This window comes from Vanacampus margaritifer, chromosome 7, assembly GCF_051991255.1.
Source record: "Vanacampus margaritifer isolate UIUO_Vmar chromosome 7, RoL_Vmar_1.0, whole genome shotgun sequence".
NCBI lineage: Eukaryota > Metazoa > Chordata > Actinopteri > Syngnathiformes > Syngnathidae > Vanacampus > Vanacampus margaritifer.
In genome coordinates this window covers 4,390,666-4,405,208 of record NC_135438.1, presented here as the reverse complement: position 1 = coordinate 4,405,208, position 14,543 = coordinate 4,390,666, and the positions used below count along the sequence as shown (strand labels likewise).

Here is a 14,543-nt window from a genome sequence, read left to right as displayed (position 1 = left end):
CCCTTTCATAGATAGGCCTAATCCTCTCGCTACAGAAATTCGCAGTTCACTTTTCAAATTCAGTTTTTTTTTTTTCTGTTGAACTTATCTCCAGAAATTCACCTATTCCCAGTTTTTGTGCTCTAACTGAAAAGCTAAAAGAAAAAAATATGTTTTTTTAAATGAAATGTCTAAATTTATTTATTTATTTTATTTATTTATTAAATTTATTTTTAAGGGCAATATTGTAAGATGAGTTTGAAATGATAATTTATTTATTTTTTACTTTTTTTATGATTTGTGGTTTAAATTGTTAATATAGGCAATTATGGATATCTGGCAGGTCAATTGCTTTTGTTAGAATTTTTAAAACAAAGCTATCTATATATCTAAGTTGAAACAAACAAACAAGCAACACGTCCACATTTTGCATATCTGGAAAGTCATTCAATAAACATTAAACAAACACTTTAAGACATTTCAACAAATTTAGGAGTCAGAATTTGGATTTTTTTTTTTTATTGACGCCAATCCACCCCCACCCCCACCCCGCCCCTTTTTACTCAAATTAAAAATCGTATTGGGCCTGAAAAAAAACATCACAAATTCTCTAATAAAAACTCCAGATATTATTTGCTAAAATACAGTAATCTTGTTGATTCGGCAGTGATTGACAAAACTCCTAATGATCCACAACAAATAACACTGTGTCGTGCCCACTCTGGTTAGAATGCGGCGAGGGCCTTTTGGAAGCTGGAGTGTGGAGGTTTGGACCAACCAACCGACTGACAGACAGAAACTTTCCACACACAGCCAGAGTCCAACTACAGACTGTCAATACCCTCCGATAGCAGAGCAGCCGCATTTTACATTCACCTCCATCTGCCTAGAGAAAGGCAGCCCAAAGTCTCAGCCATATCAGATTTCTCACTTTTTTTTCTCTCTCTCTCTCTCTCTCTCTCTCGCTCTCTCTTCCTGTCTGCCTTTCTCCAACAAACTTTCTCTCTCATGCCATCCCCCCGTGCGTCTGCCTCGCCTGTTCACACTCGCGTTTTCTCTGCCACTTTCTCTCGCTGCAACCACCCCCCCCCTCCCCCCTCCCCTCATATTCCTCGCACCGCCATCCTCCTCATCTCTGTGATCCTCTCACAGGCTCTGTTGCCGAGGCTTCCACTCTCCTCGGCACACCTATTCCCTTTAAACTCCACTTCTGAAGTCTGTATGTAAACACTGCTAGGGACTAACCCTCCTTGAGTCCGGAACCTGTTTGTTTGATTTTATCACAGACCATGGCCAGTTTCCCTAAAGAGGATACTTACTTTAGTTACGTTTGGTGGGGAACTTTTATTTTTCAACTAGGATGGCTCCAAGGATCCTCATCAGATTGTGCAACACTATAGATATGCACCACCTGCATGTGCCTGGAGATTCATGCATTATTCAAAAACGAATGCTTAAGCAATGTTAGCAAAAGTCTGAAAAGAAATCCTGACTTCCCATCAGGTGCTGGAAATTGGATATAGCTCAGCTTTGGATCCGTCTGACCACATCCTCCTCAATGGCACATTTAGGGTGGTGCCCTCTTGAGCAGTGTGCTGCCAGCTGTTGTCTTGGTTACGGAGCTCCCAATTGCCTTTTAGATCATTATTGAGGTCATTCCGTATACTTTGAGACCGTTTGCATGGCCATCCTCACTCCCTAAGGTAAAATCTAGCATGGAGCGCCAGGCAGAGGGAAATTGATGGTCATTTTGGGATTTCTTCCATTTTGGAATAATAGTGACAATAGCTAGGTTTTTTGCTGATACTTTTGCAAGTCATTCCAGCGTTGTCCAGGTCCAAAGTCTTTTGAGAGTTCTTTGGTCTTGCCCAAGGGGAAATTGAGCCAGGGTGCTCGAATGTTTTGGGTTCAGGGACTCCTTACAGGGAAGAATTATTTCTAAGAACCCCCTCATAATCCTAACACCACTTAATTGAAAATAGCATTTGTACAGTGTATCCCTAAATGCCATGGAAAAAGGTGTTATAATTTTTTTTTTTTTTTAATTTTAAAAACAAAGTTGTAACCTTTAAGATTAAAAATGTAGTTTTTCAACATTAAAAATAGTCTTAATTTTCCGTACAAAGTTGCAATATGATATTAAAGTCAAATTTTACGAGGGAAGGAAGTCAGATTTTAAAGTCATGTCCTGGAAAAGACGCCTTTATTCTCTTAAAAAAAGGATAAGGACTATATTCTTGGGTGAAAAGTACCCCTTCTAGCTTCTCTCTCTTTTTTTAATTGAGGTTTTAATCCCGTAGTATTATGCATTTTTGCACTTAAAAAAACAACTGTATTCATGCAGGGATATCCGATTTCTGATAAAAAAAAAATAATGGCATACTAGTCCTCTTTTTAAAAATGATGCAGTTCATCTATTGTGAATAATTTTGCGCATCTGATAGCTTACATTGCGACTGAATTGTGGAGGGTTAAATGCATCTTTCACCCTATAAAATGTGCAACTTTTTAATAACTTCTAAATTGTGCATTTTGTTACACATTTTGATTGACATTCACACTGTTGCCATAATCAGCAAACTGGAAAGAATGAGCAAAGTTTCAGTTTTATTTTTGTTTTAAAATTCAGCAGAGGATAAAAAAAAAAACATTCATTTTGTATTCTTTTATAAATTTAACACATGCATGGATTCTTACAATTACTTTTTTTTTTTTTTTTCCAGGAGAGCTCAGTATTGTTCATTCGATTTGACATCATCATTGCTCTCCTTTTTTTAAAAAACAAATAAATTAAAAAAATAATAATAAAAATGTTTTTTTTCTCTTTTTTTTAAATATATATATATATATATATATATATATATATATATATATATATATATATATATTTTTTTTTTTTGTATGTGGGTGAGCATGTGCATGTGTGTGCGTGCGTGTGTGTATTCATCAGTTCACCTAAAGCCCATTAAAAAAAAATCCCATACTAATAATATAATATAATAATAAATTGCCAAATGCAGAAACATCAATGTAAGTTAACACGATGTAGTGGCTCTCGCTAACAGACAGAATTAAGTAACCAGAATTATTTAGGTTAAAAATTCTTAGAATTACTGATACAATGATGCGACTTGTTTTCAGCTCATCTTTATTTACATTGTGTATTCAGATCTTTACAGACGTTCCCGAATCGTGGCCTCTTTCACCCGCCGCCTCGGTCTTCTCCGCACCTGCAAGGCAGTCCAAGAAGCTGAATCGACAGAGCCGTCCGCTGGCTGTCTACAACCCACAAGTTATGGACATTCAGAGCGGTAGGAGATGCCGCCCGTCGTATCGTCTTCATCTCCTGTATGTCCGTGCACACAAGATTTGAACAAGTTGCAGATGGCCGAGCAAAGCAATCACAGCAGTTGATTTTGATTCGTGTTGAGGATCACCGCGTTTGACATTTGGTAGTCTGTATGACACCGCATTGATTTGTAGCATCATGCCGGAGGCATCTTAATCTTGTCTGGATGCAGTCATTTCTGGTTGAGGGAAAACCTATTTATTTTAATTCAAATAAAACAGAAAAGAAAAATTGGTTAGATTATATTTATTGGCTTGTTATGTCATGAGACAACTGTATGATAGGAAGGCACAACGGCTCTAGAAAAATAGGCAAAAACATATTTTGACATCATGTCAAAAGTAAGATTGATCAATTTTTAGTTACTGCAATGAGGAAGTAATCAGAATCTGGCGATATTTGAATTAATTTTGAGGACATCGGGAGACTTTAATTTTCCTGGTTCTAAAATGGCAGATTGCTTAAATATTTTCTAACCCAAGATCAAAACAATGAAATGTATATTCCTGCTCAGTGAAATAACTGGGGTTGAGATTTGGTGCAGTCTGGACACACTGACTGGATCCCATTCATTATTGACGCCACAACCTTTGGATTTCTGTGGGAGACGTACGCCTAGTTTTGCTGACAGGTTTAAAACTGCATTAATGACCAAATTGCTGACTCTCTCGTCTCTAGTTAATTAAAACATTTTTATGTATGATTCATTATACCACCTCATCCCTTTTTTGTGTTAATAGTTTTTGTGCAACTATTAAAGTGGACTGGACCAGTTTAAATCTTCACATAGGCAAATTTTAATATCTGGGCTGGCTGTTGTAATCCCTTTTTAAGCTTTTTAAGCGGCCCCTGATAATGGATTTAGACTACGTTGTCTCATCCGTTGGCTGGTTTAAGGAAATTTAAGGCGGATAAAACCAGAGTCTGAGTCCGTGTGAGTGTGATGCTACATGTGTCCGATATCCCTGATTTCATTCACACAGTTTTTGGCTCGCTTTAGATCATGTTTATGTCACAAACGGGAACAGGTTGCCGAGGTCAATCCGAGTTTGTCGTCGGGCCATGACGCAGCTTTTGCCAGCACTTAAATTGAATCCCACTCTCAGATACAGGTCATCAAAAAAAATAAAAAATAAATCTCCTTGACTGTAATGTACAATTGTGGTGTCATAGCTAATTCGGTTATACACTGAACTTTGACTCTTGGTTTAAAGGGGTCATTTAATGGAAAATTGACTCTGGAATACAGAAGCATATTGCATTCACTTGGAGAAAAAAAAATCCTGATTATTTGGACTAATTTTGGGGGGGACCAATAATTTTTTTTCTGTTTTTCTGATTTTTTTTTTTTCCTGTAAAAAAAATTGCATATTAGTTAATTGAGGAAAAACACATTTTTAAAGGGGCATTATTTTTTTCCCACCCCATGGGTGTCACCAGCCTGCGACAGCTCCAACCTCGCCACGGACCAGATGTCGATGGGCAGCAACGAGTCGGTGTCGTCGCAGTCCTCGACAGCCTCGGCTTCAGAGACGCCGCCGACGGAGAGGAGCGAGAGCGTGCCTCACAGCGTCAGCCTCTGCTCGGGCAGCAGCAACTCCAGGTGAGTCAGTCCCACTAACCCGCCACGCCTCCCCCACCCCCGCCCACGCCACGGGTCCGTGAATGTCATCCTGAATGTCGACGCGGCAGATGAATTGTGGGTTCACGCTTCACATCCTTCTTCTTCTGCTGTGTCATGTCTATGAATTCACCTTGAAATCTTTTTCTCGCTCGCCCTTCGCCGACTCCCATCAGTGCCTGACAGAGGGGGAGATTATGCGCTTCCTCTTTCATTCTGACCCCTCTCGACTTTCGTGTCTGCCTTGCAAGATATGCAGGAGTCCTTCCGCAACTTCTTATTATATTATTCTAATGCGATACATGTCCCCTCATTTATGCAAAGTAGACACTAGGTTTGTAACGGTATGCCAAAAATCACAGTTGGTACGGGGTAAATGGCAAACAAAAGTGCAGCTACAGATTTAATGACATTTAATTTTTTTAAAGACGTTGATCGGGAGGGATGGGGCTCTGATGACAACACACCATAGGATAACAGGATAAGCTTTTAGAGACATCCAACCAATTATCGGCAGGGCCGATTATCAGTGCCTTTATCGGCATCTACCTTTTTTTACCAATCTGAACGCTGATAAAGCTAGCATGTACTGTATCTCACTGAGCGGCGAATGCTTGCAAACGTAGCAAATTTAGGGTTTTCATCAGGGTTTGTAAGATATAGACAATTTTTCACTGTCTGTGAAAACCTTTTACGAACCCTGACCTAAAACCCCAAATTAGCTACATTTGCAATCATTTGTCGCTCAATGAGATACAGGGAACTTTTCATTTCTGGGTTTATTTAAATATATATATATATATAGTTTGGAAAACTTTATTTACAGTAGAAACTATTTACGTACTTGCTTAGTTTTTAATTTAGCTTAACACATGCTAATGACCCTGCAAGCTCCCTACAATTGTAACAATTTTTTCAACAAAGCTGCCATGTCTTTAAATGCTTAACATTAAAAGAACGGAAATTTTTAAAATTTTGACTCTAATATTTGTTTTTTTACTGTAAATGAATATCGACTTGAAATATCGGTTATTTATCTCCTTGAATGCTAATTACTTAACCCTATAAAGCTTGAACCAAGATCTATATGAGAACATTCTGATTCTTTGTAAATAGAGTCTTTATTGGTTCTTTTGAACAATTTTTTTTTTTTTGGGGGGGGGGTCAATTTCCACATTATGACTTTTGATTTGTGTCTTGATACATGCGGTCACAATGCTTTAAAGTCGTACATCTATAACTCTCAAAAATATAATAAAAAACAGACATATCAAACATAGTATTTCCAAAAATCAGAAAGAACATTTTCTTTCTCAATTGGTTGATCTAATGGATTATACGTGCAATACATGTGTCAGTTCATATACGTCCAAAAAAAAATTATACTCATGCAATAGAGGGATCATAATGTCTTTTTTTGCCTTTCTTTATTTATTTAAATTTTTCCTGGTTACATCGATCACATCATTTGCACATCCAAAAAAAGGGCTGACGGTTAGAAGCCATGGCTTATTAGTAACCGGGTTTAACCAGGTTTGTCCCGTTGAGATTAAATACCTCAAATATGATCCAAATGGCTTTATAGGGTTAAAAGTCGTCAAAGAAATTTGACCAAAGTTTGGCCGTCTGTGCCCGTTTTGTTTCTTGGCCCCGTGGTCTCCAACATACGTGATGTGGTGTTGGAACAGGGATGTGATTTTTCCGCTAATTCGCGGAATTCCGCTTTTTTTTATCTCCCCCCCCCCCCCCCAAAAAAAAAAAATCAGATTTTTTTTATTTATTTATTTATTTTTATTTTTTTTGTAGTTCATTGTGTATGCACATGACTCCGACAGATAACATCTTCTGCTATAACAAAGACATTTGTGGTATGCTCGAATATGAGTTACTTTTCATTTGGTCATGATACAATTATTTGTTCATGAAATTTGAACTCTTCAACATTATTTATGTGTTAACTTAGTAATCACATTAGTTAGATATGATGATATTCTCAGTGATAGTTTTTAAAAGCAAAGGCAGTCCAATGTTTTTGAATGTGACTGATTTTGAGTTGACTAAAACTGCCATTTTATATGGGATAGTTCAATATACATTGAAAATTTATGCTGTTGTTTTGTCTATTTCTTTGTCATGGGAGTGCATTGAAAGTACTTAAAAACACGGAAAACCCATGAGCTCCGGGTGCCAGCGGACCCCCGGCTAAATTTTCAGATAATTTCACTTTGGTCAAATCACATCCCTGTTGGAAGGACGGAATCGGGCGAGCAAGCCGGGAGGAGATCATAAATCTTCTCTCTTATTTGCTCGGCGGACAGGTGGCCGCGCGTTGGCCGTGTAAATCGTATTGACATTGGCCAGATATTCATCTTGTTTACCCCCTCGTAGCCACAGCCCCTGTCCCTCTATGAAGACTTCCGCCATATGTCACTGGGTGTCACCCCGGTTTTGTTCGCTCATAAATTGAAGCACGGGCAAGATGGCGAGGATCTTTTAGTGTGGTGCAGCGCCCGAGGTGCTGGAACCTGGAGCTTCGGCTTTAGCCTGATCCAAAAAAAAAAGAGCTGGAATCTGTTCCTTTGCCCTCATGAATGTCTTATCTACTTGAAGGTGACTCTGGAAAGGGAGATAATTTTCTGCTGCAGTAGAATCTGCATGCTTGTGTACAGGTGCGGCCTGATTCACGACCATGTATTGACTTATTTATTTTTTAGACAACATTGTCTCCTAGATTATTCACCCTCAACTGTCATCTGAGTCGTGGGAAAAAACAATCAGATCTTGTGAATTTTCCCACTATGGCACTGATTAAAGATGTTTTTTTGTTTTTTTCTTATATTGGCTGGCCCGCTGCATCCATTGAGGTTCATTGTTAGCACGCCACCATTTTTTTTTCCAATTGGAAGGGATTAGTTTCCTTAGCAAGATCACAATGAAACCGCTTAGCCGTTTCGCTAGCAGTATTTTTCAGTAGCAGTATTAGTCTTATTCTTCCTCCTCTTCTACTTTTAACACCAGTCGTCCATTCACATGCCAGTGGCGGGCAGACTGGTGCGAATCATAATACGGTGGCTCGCAACTCATATTCCCTGCCCACCCAAACGCATCACGCTCGCCACGATGAGCTCAGCTTCTCGATTTTAGCCCCCTTTCTGCTAGAAATCCAATCGCTAGCCTTTTTTTTTTCTTTCTTTCTTTTTCCCTTGCTGTTAGCGGAATGACACTTGATCACCCTCCTCATCCTGTTACTTGGAGCTCCGTGCCGGGATGAAAAAGCCGCGGCTGCTGCGGGGCAGATTTCCTTTCTACTTAACGAGAAGCAGCAGTCTACGTCTGCTGATGAATTTCTCGGCCACTGTTAATCTGGCAATTGCGGGACTGTACCATGCATGACCCATAAGATCTTAAAAAAAAAAATGCACTAGCCATTCAGACCTACCGCAGATATTGGAGCAGTAGGGCTGTAACAGTTTGTCCAAATCAACAAATCTTTTGGCACATCGAGATTGCCAAACTAGCATCTTAATATATTGGGAAGGATCTCATTTTAGCCTCGGCATATAACACAATATACTAATTTCAAACTAAATAACATTTTCACCCTCCTGTTAGGTTGTGGATTGGTCGATACAATTGCTGTTTTTTCCCCCAGCCCTAGTTTAAACTCATTCACTGCTAACCCACTAAATATGACGTCCATAGCCGTCAATGGCAGTGAATGAGTTAATATAGAAAGTTGCAACATTTTTTGGAAGGGGCATCAATGATGCACATTTTTCTGCGATTCACGACTGAGCTCTGTCCATATCCTCCTCGAATAGTGGATGAATGCGCATATTTAATATTGTATCATGTCCTCCTTACCATCGACCATGTCTTACCTGTATAGATTTGAAAATATTCCCCACATCGCCCATATTGCAAAGTCCCCATTTACTGCCTTTAATCATATTTACTGAAGAAGCTTAGCTCGCTCGCTGATGGAGGAAAACAACAGATGAGCCACTGAAAAAGCTTGTTTCTATTTTTTGCCACCAGAGCAGAGGCAATGAGCGATTTCCCTCGCTTTGGCTTAGCCATAATTGTGACAGCAATTTTTTTTTTTCCTGATGAATCCGGTTTACCTCCGCCGCATTTAACGCGCGTTTCTAGGGCAGCTACGTATCCGCTAGCTGTTAGCGTAAACGTCCATTTTATTTCACTGGTTTTAATCGCCCCACATCGCGTAGATGAATGTTGGTGACACCCCCCCCCCCACACCCTCACCTCACCTCCTCAATTGTGGCCCTGGCAAACAGCGGTTGCGGCAGAGTCCGGGTTAATGAGTGGATTTGCTGCACGACGGCACTCCGTCCCCCACCCCATGGCGTTGTGGTGCCGCCGCAGAGCTATAAATCACCCTCAAGCGGGGTCCCAACAGAGCGGCCGCCGCTGGGTACGAACAGGTTGGGGAAAGCGAAAGGAGAGAGCCTTGCAGAATATCCCAACACCTTAGGGCCGTGTCTCTCCTCCACCGCCTACAAGGTAACCTCGTATCCTCTCGACCTCCAGCCCCCTCCCCAGCCATTCCCTCTAATTCCCTTGATTAGCGTCTCTATGGGAGCGGCAGCTAGGCAGCAATTTGCCCATTATGTGATGTATTAGCACTGGCCCTGGGGCAGGCATGGAACGCAGAGGGACGCCTGGCTTCTACTCCCGCTCTCCTTGCCTCCACCTCGGCATTTACCTGGACCCCCCGCCGGGTCCCGTACGTTTACGCCCAAGGAATCGGCAGTTCTGACAGCGGGTGATGTAAAGCACAGCTGCAGGCGCTGATGCTCTGGATTAGGGATGAAGCGGTTTGCCGATAAACCGTGATATGATTTCGGACGGTTAGTGTTAGCGTTTCTAATTGTAACCACGGTTACTAACGGATTTAGCATCTTGAAAAGTAGTAGTTGACTTTTTGTGAATGAGACGCAAAGCATAGAAGAAGACAAAGTGAGTCTTAACAAGATGACATCAGACACATTCATGATTTTCTGTTGAGTCGCATAGTAAAAGATTTTTCAGTTGACGGCTATATTGTTTCACATGCCAAGAGGGATAGCACAGATCATTGAATAATTGTACTTATTGTAAAAATAAATGAATAAATAAAGCAGATTGATATAGAAGTCTTTGTCTTGGGCTGTTTACATTTGATTGGTTAGGAAATTTGGCCTTCATTTGGAAAAATTACACATTTGTTGTTGTAAAATTCAATTGTTTTCCTCATAATTTAATATTATTATTATTATATATATATATTATATATTATTATATCATAACGTTTTTTTTATTGTGCATAAATAAAGAATGCCACTTGGCCTCCCACGTTCTTTAAACACAGGTTTATGTTAAAACTGATTTTGAATATCTATACATTATTGTTGTCTAAACATTTTTAACAGGAATTATTTTTGAATAAATTAAACCTTTAAATAAACATTTGTTGGGTTTATTGGATTATAATCGTCCTTAATGACCGGGAAAAAAAATAAAGATTAAATTTTTTTGGGCCATATCGCCCAGCCCTACTTACCAGTGAAAATGTAAAACTGGAATAAAGAGTTAGAATGATGAACCAGTTGTGCAGTATGATGACAATAGTTGTGTTTCCATCCGACCATTTTTATTTACATTTTCAAGAAATGCGAAAATTAAACTGAATGGACACGCTAGAAATAAAAAAAATAAAAACAATTCGCAGAAAAGTTTTTATGCTTGGAGGTGGTGATTTTGTAGTGTATCGGGAAAAAAAATGTAAATTTTGGCTATGGAAACACGTTTTGCGAATAACTGCTGGCGAGACCGGATACACGTCGCATGTTTTGACCGGATATTACGTTACACGTACGTTTGTAGTCCCAAAGCAATGTCGGACGATAAAGTAAGGTATGTTTGGCGGGACGCCGAAACAGAAATATTTTTGGAATTAATTAAAGAAGCGAATAATAATGCTATTTTAGATGGAAGACAGCAAAGAAAAGCTACGGTTGATCAAGAATTACAAAAGCAGACTCCCTACAACGTCATCGCACGGCGCAGTCGCTTCCTGGTCTTCTTTTAAATTACTGGTGGATAACATCATATGGTGTATAGCGCCACCTACAGCTGTGGAGTCCCCTCTCAATATTCGCAAAAGAAGAACAGATGGAAACAGGCATAAGTCGTAAAATGGAGCCTTTTACCGTACTGCATAAATTAGCTTATTTTTTAAATAATATTCCGTAAATATACGTCTTGCAGACGAATTTTGGTTAGGAGCCAAACTTGCCGTAAAACGAGAACCCACTGTTTAATATAACACCGGGAAGTCTTGGTCCACAGCTACCTGTTCTGGGGCGACTTTGCTACATCAAGTGTTCGTCAACCTCAACTAAAAAACGTTAAAAAAAACTCAAAAGTAACAGATCCAGAAAGAAACAGAAAATATTTGAATGACACGATTTTCTTCCCCCACTTTTGTTCATTAAAGCGTTCCCAATGCCACAAACCTAAGGCTGATGTGAGACTTGAGTACAGCACCACATGCCAACATGTGGTCATTGATTGCAAGGAAGTGGTTGGAGTCGAATCGATGGAGTCCAAGTCGTCCGGTCGTTGTCAGCCTACATGCTGTTTGAACCTACAACACGCTTGCACATAGTTCACTTTTCTTTGCCTCCATGAAGCACTGTGAAAGGTTCATGCTCGTTGCCATAACAACGGGGCATACGCCATTCTTTGCAATTGCTACCGATGCCTAACTCATTCACTCCCAGCCATTTTTACTGAAGCAACCTCCTTTGCTCCCGGCTGTTTTACTGGATTTTGACTGATTTGGCAAGGCCCACAGAATATTGTGTTATTTTGCTATAAAAACATGGAACCTTACAAAAGAAAGATTAGAGTCTCTTCTTTAATCAGGAAAATAAGTATTTCTGTTTCCGTTTTGCAGCAATTAGCATTAGAATATAGCTAAGTTTCATCATTATTCACAAATCTGTTTAAAGCAGTGGGGAAAGGAGCTTTTTGCAACATGGCCCTGGTTGATCTCTTATACTCTGCTGCCACCTGCTGGCTGTTTTTGTAACAATTACATTAGAATATAGCTAAGTTTCATCATTATTCACAAATCTGTTTAAAGCAGTGGGGAAAGGAGCTTTTTGCAACATGGCCCTGGTTGATCTCTTATACTCTGCTGCCACCTGCTGGCTGTTTTTGTAACAATTACCATTGCGTCAAGCATTATCTTCAGTTCATAGGCTGCATCAAAGCCTTTTGTATGTTCTAGCCTCTAGCATAAAAAAACGTATAAATATGTCTTTGGGAGCATGGTAATATTTAAAATTGAACTTTTTGGGAGCAAATGAGTTAATGATTTAACCAGTTAGTGGTGGCTCTTATGTCTTCTTTATATATATATATATATATATATATATATATATATATATATAAGAATGGGTTTTCCGTTTGATATAATACTTGTATGTATTTTGGTGATGTCATATTTCATTCTGCAGAGCGACCACGGCAGCAGCCTCGTGGTTGGGAGAAGGCCAGGATGTATGCACAGCTGACAAAGAAAAGCCACTTGAGAGGTAAAAAAAAAAAAAGCTTGGAAAATACCCGTCTCTCCTTCCGCGCTAACTCATTAATCCGATCCTTAAGTTTACCACTATTTGCATGCAAGATGAATGCAGACAAGCATCAACCTGACTCAATCCCTTTTTGGTCAAATGCGAGGCACCCGAAAACTGTTTCGTCATTGCGAGTTAACTGCGTTGAAATTGGGAGCTCATTTGACTGCTTTTAGATGCGACGCAGGAAATTGGAAACCGCTCAGGCCCCTTTTCTCTTGCCAGTCCATTAATGTTATGTACACAAATGTAGAAAATGTTTATCGAAAATGTTAACCTGCAAACTCTCTGACCGCGAGCCTGTTGCTTTCCAGTTTTTTTTTTTTTTATCCTCCTTCACTGCGCGTTGTTGTTGCGGCTCTGCAAGAAAAGAATATGAAATATTTATCGACCGTGCCGTGTGTTGGAAGCGCGCGGCATCTACCTGGCAATGCTGCTGGCTTGGAGATAACACTTTGCGAGGGCAGGCAAAACAGCCAATTTGTATTTCTTTCTTAAATCTTTCCCAAGAAAGAAAAGCTTTCCTCTATCTCTGCCAAAATTCTGAATTCTCGACTCCCTTTTTTAATTATTTCGACTCAAGGGGTTTGATTGGAATGCGTTTCAGGGTTGAAATGATGCAGTTACAATCGTTTTCGGAAACCACGTCAACAGAATCTTAAAGAGTAAAAAAAATAAAAAATAAATGCATCATGAGGAATCTTAAATATATAAAACCAAGCCTGGACCACATGTGGATTAAAATCAGATATAGCCAAGATGTAATAGTGAAAAAAATGTGGTAAATTGCCGCCCCTCTAAAATATTTATAATTGCCTATATTTATAGTGCACACAACAAATTTACCACTGACTGCGATTGCTGAACACTTAAATATGTCAAACTCATCTCACAACATTAGCCTTAAAAATATGACAGATGGAGAGAGAGAGAGAGAGAGAGACAGATTTAACATCCAAAGCTTATCTGCCAGTCATTGAGATGTATTTCAGCCTACTTTTTTTACACCAATGTACTACTTTCCTACTAGACAAGGCTTTGGCGGCATCTTGTGGCATCTTAGAGCCTTTCAGAAGGAGCACAAAAAACAAGAATAGGTGAGTTTTTTCAGCAAGGATAGGTGAGAGAGGTTCCTCAGGACAAAATGCCGATCATTTCAAATGTGACAGTTGTATCAGAAAAATACAGCAAAACGAGGTCTGGGCATTACATTGAAAAATATCGATATTGTGATATTGGCCCGTGCAATATGCATATCACAAAGACATGCAATAATTTTCACATGGAATTTTTTGCTTTTACCTGAATTTTATCAGTTCAGTGTGCATCACCATCCAGTATTTGGATATCATCTAGATAATTAATTACAATTAATTATTTTATTTTTTATTTTTTTGGAGAGCTCAGTATTGTTCATTTTACAATGAGAACAGAGTGACAATTACAATTAATTAACTAAGAACACATTGAGCTTGTTTATTTTGCCTCTTGAAAAAAAAATAAATCTTTCATTTGATAATAAAAATGTTATTTCTTTCAGTTCATGTTAAATATCGCAATAATATCGATATTGCGATATTCAACAACTATATCGCATATTTTCGATATGACATGTTTTTCCAGCTATGGATAACGCACTTTCCTAAAAAGGGAATGCAGTTAATGAAACTGTTATGCAATTCAGATTAGGGCTGCAACTATCGCTTATTTTTATAATCGATTAATCTGTCCATTATTTTGTCGATTAATCAATGACTTTTGCATGAAAGGAACATTTAAATTCACATCCTTTTAATAATCAGCGCATCTGTAATTCAAATGTCATTGTTTACATGATTTGTTTATGTGTACAAACCTTTTTGATGTCCATGACAATTTGCCAACCCAGATTTTACACTTTGTGGCAAGATCTTTAATTTTGATGTGTGTTTTTGCCGTACAGTTATGACAC

The 14,543-nt window shown here is 39.0% G+C and overlaps 1 protein-coding gene across 2 annotated transcripts in view; it reads left to right on the top strand.

Moving 5' to 3' along the window:
- The window catches only part of arhgap10 (Rho GTPase activating protein 10), a 52,839-nt gene that overhangs the window by 35,515 nt on the left and 2,781 nt on the right, over positions 1–14,543 (top strand). For both annotated transcript variants that reach the window (XM_077570762.1, XM_077570761.1), the window contains exons 19-21: positions 3,149–3,290; positions 4,769–4,931; positions 12,476–12,553. In XM_077570762.1, the coding sequence (XP_077426888.1) occupies positions 3,149–3,290; positions 4,769–4,931; positions 12,476–12,553 (383 nt within the window). The remainder of the gene's footprint in view (positions 1–3,148; positions 3,291–4,768; positions 4,932–12,475; positions 12,554–14,543) is intronic.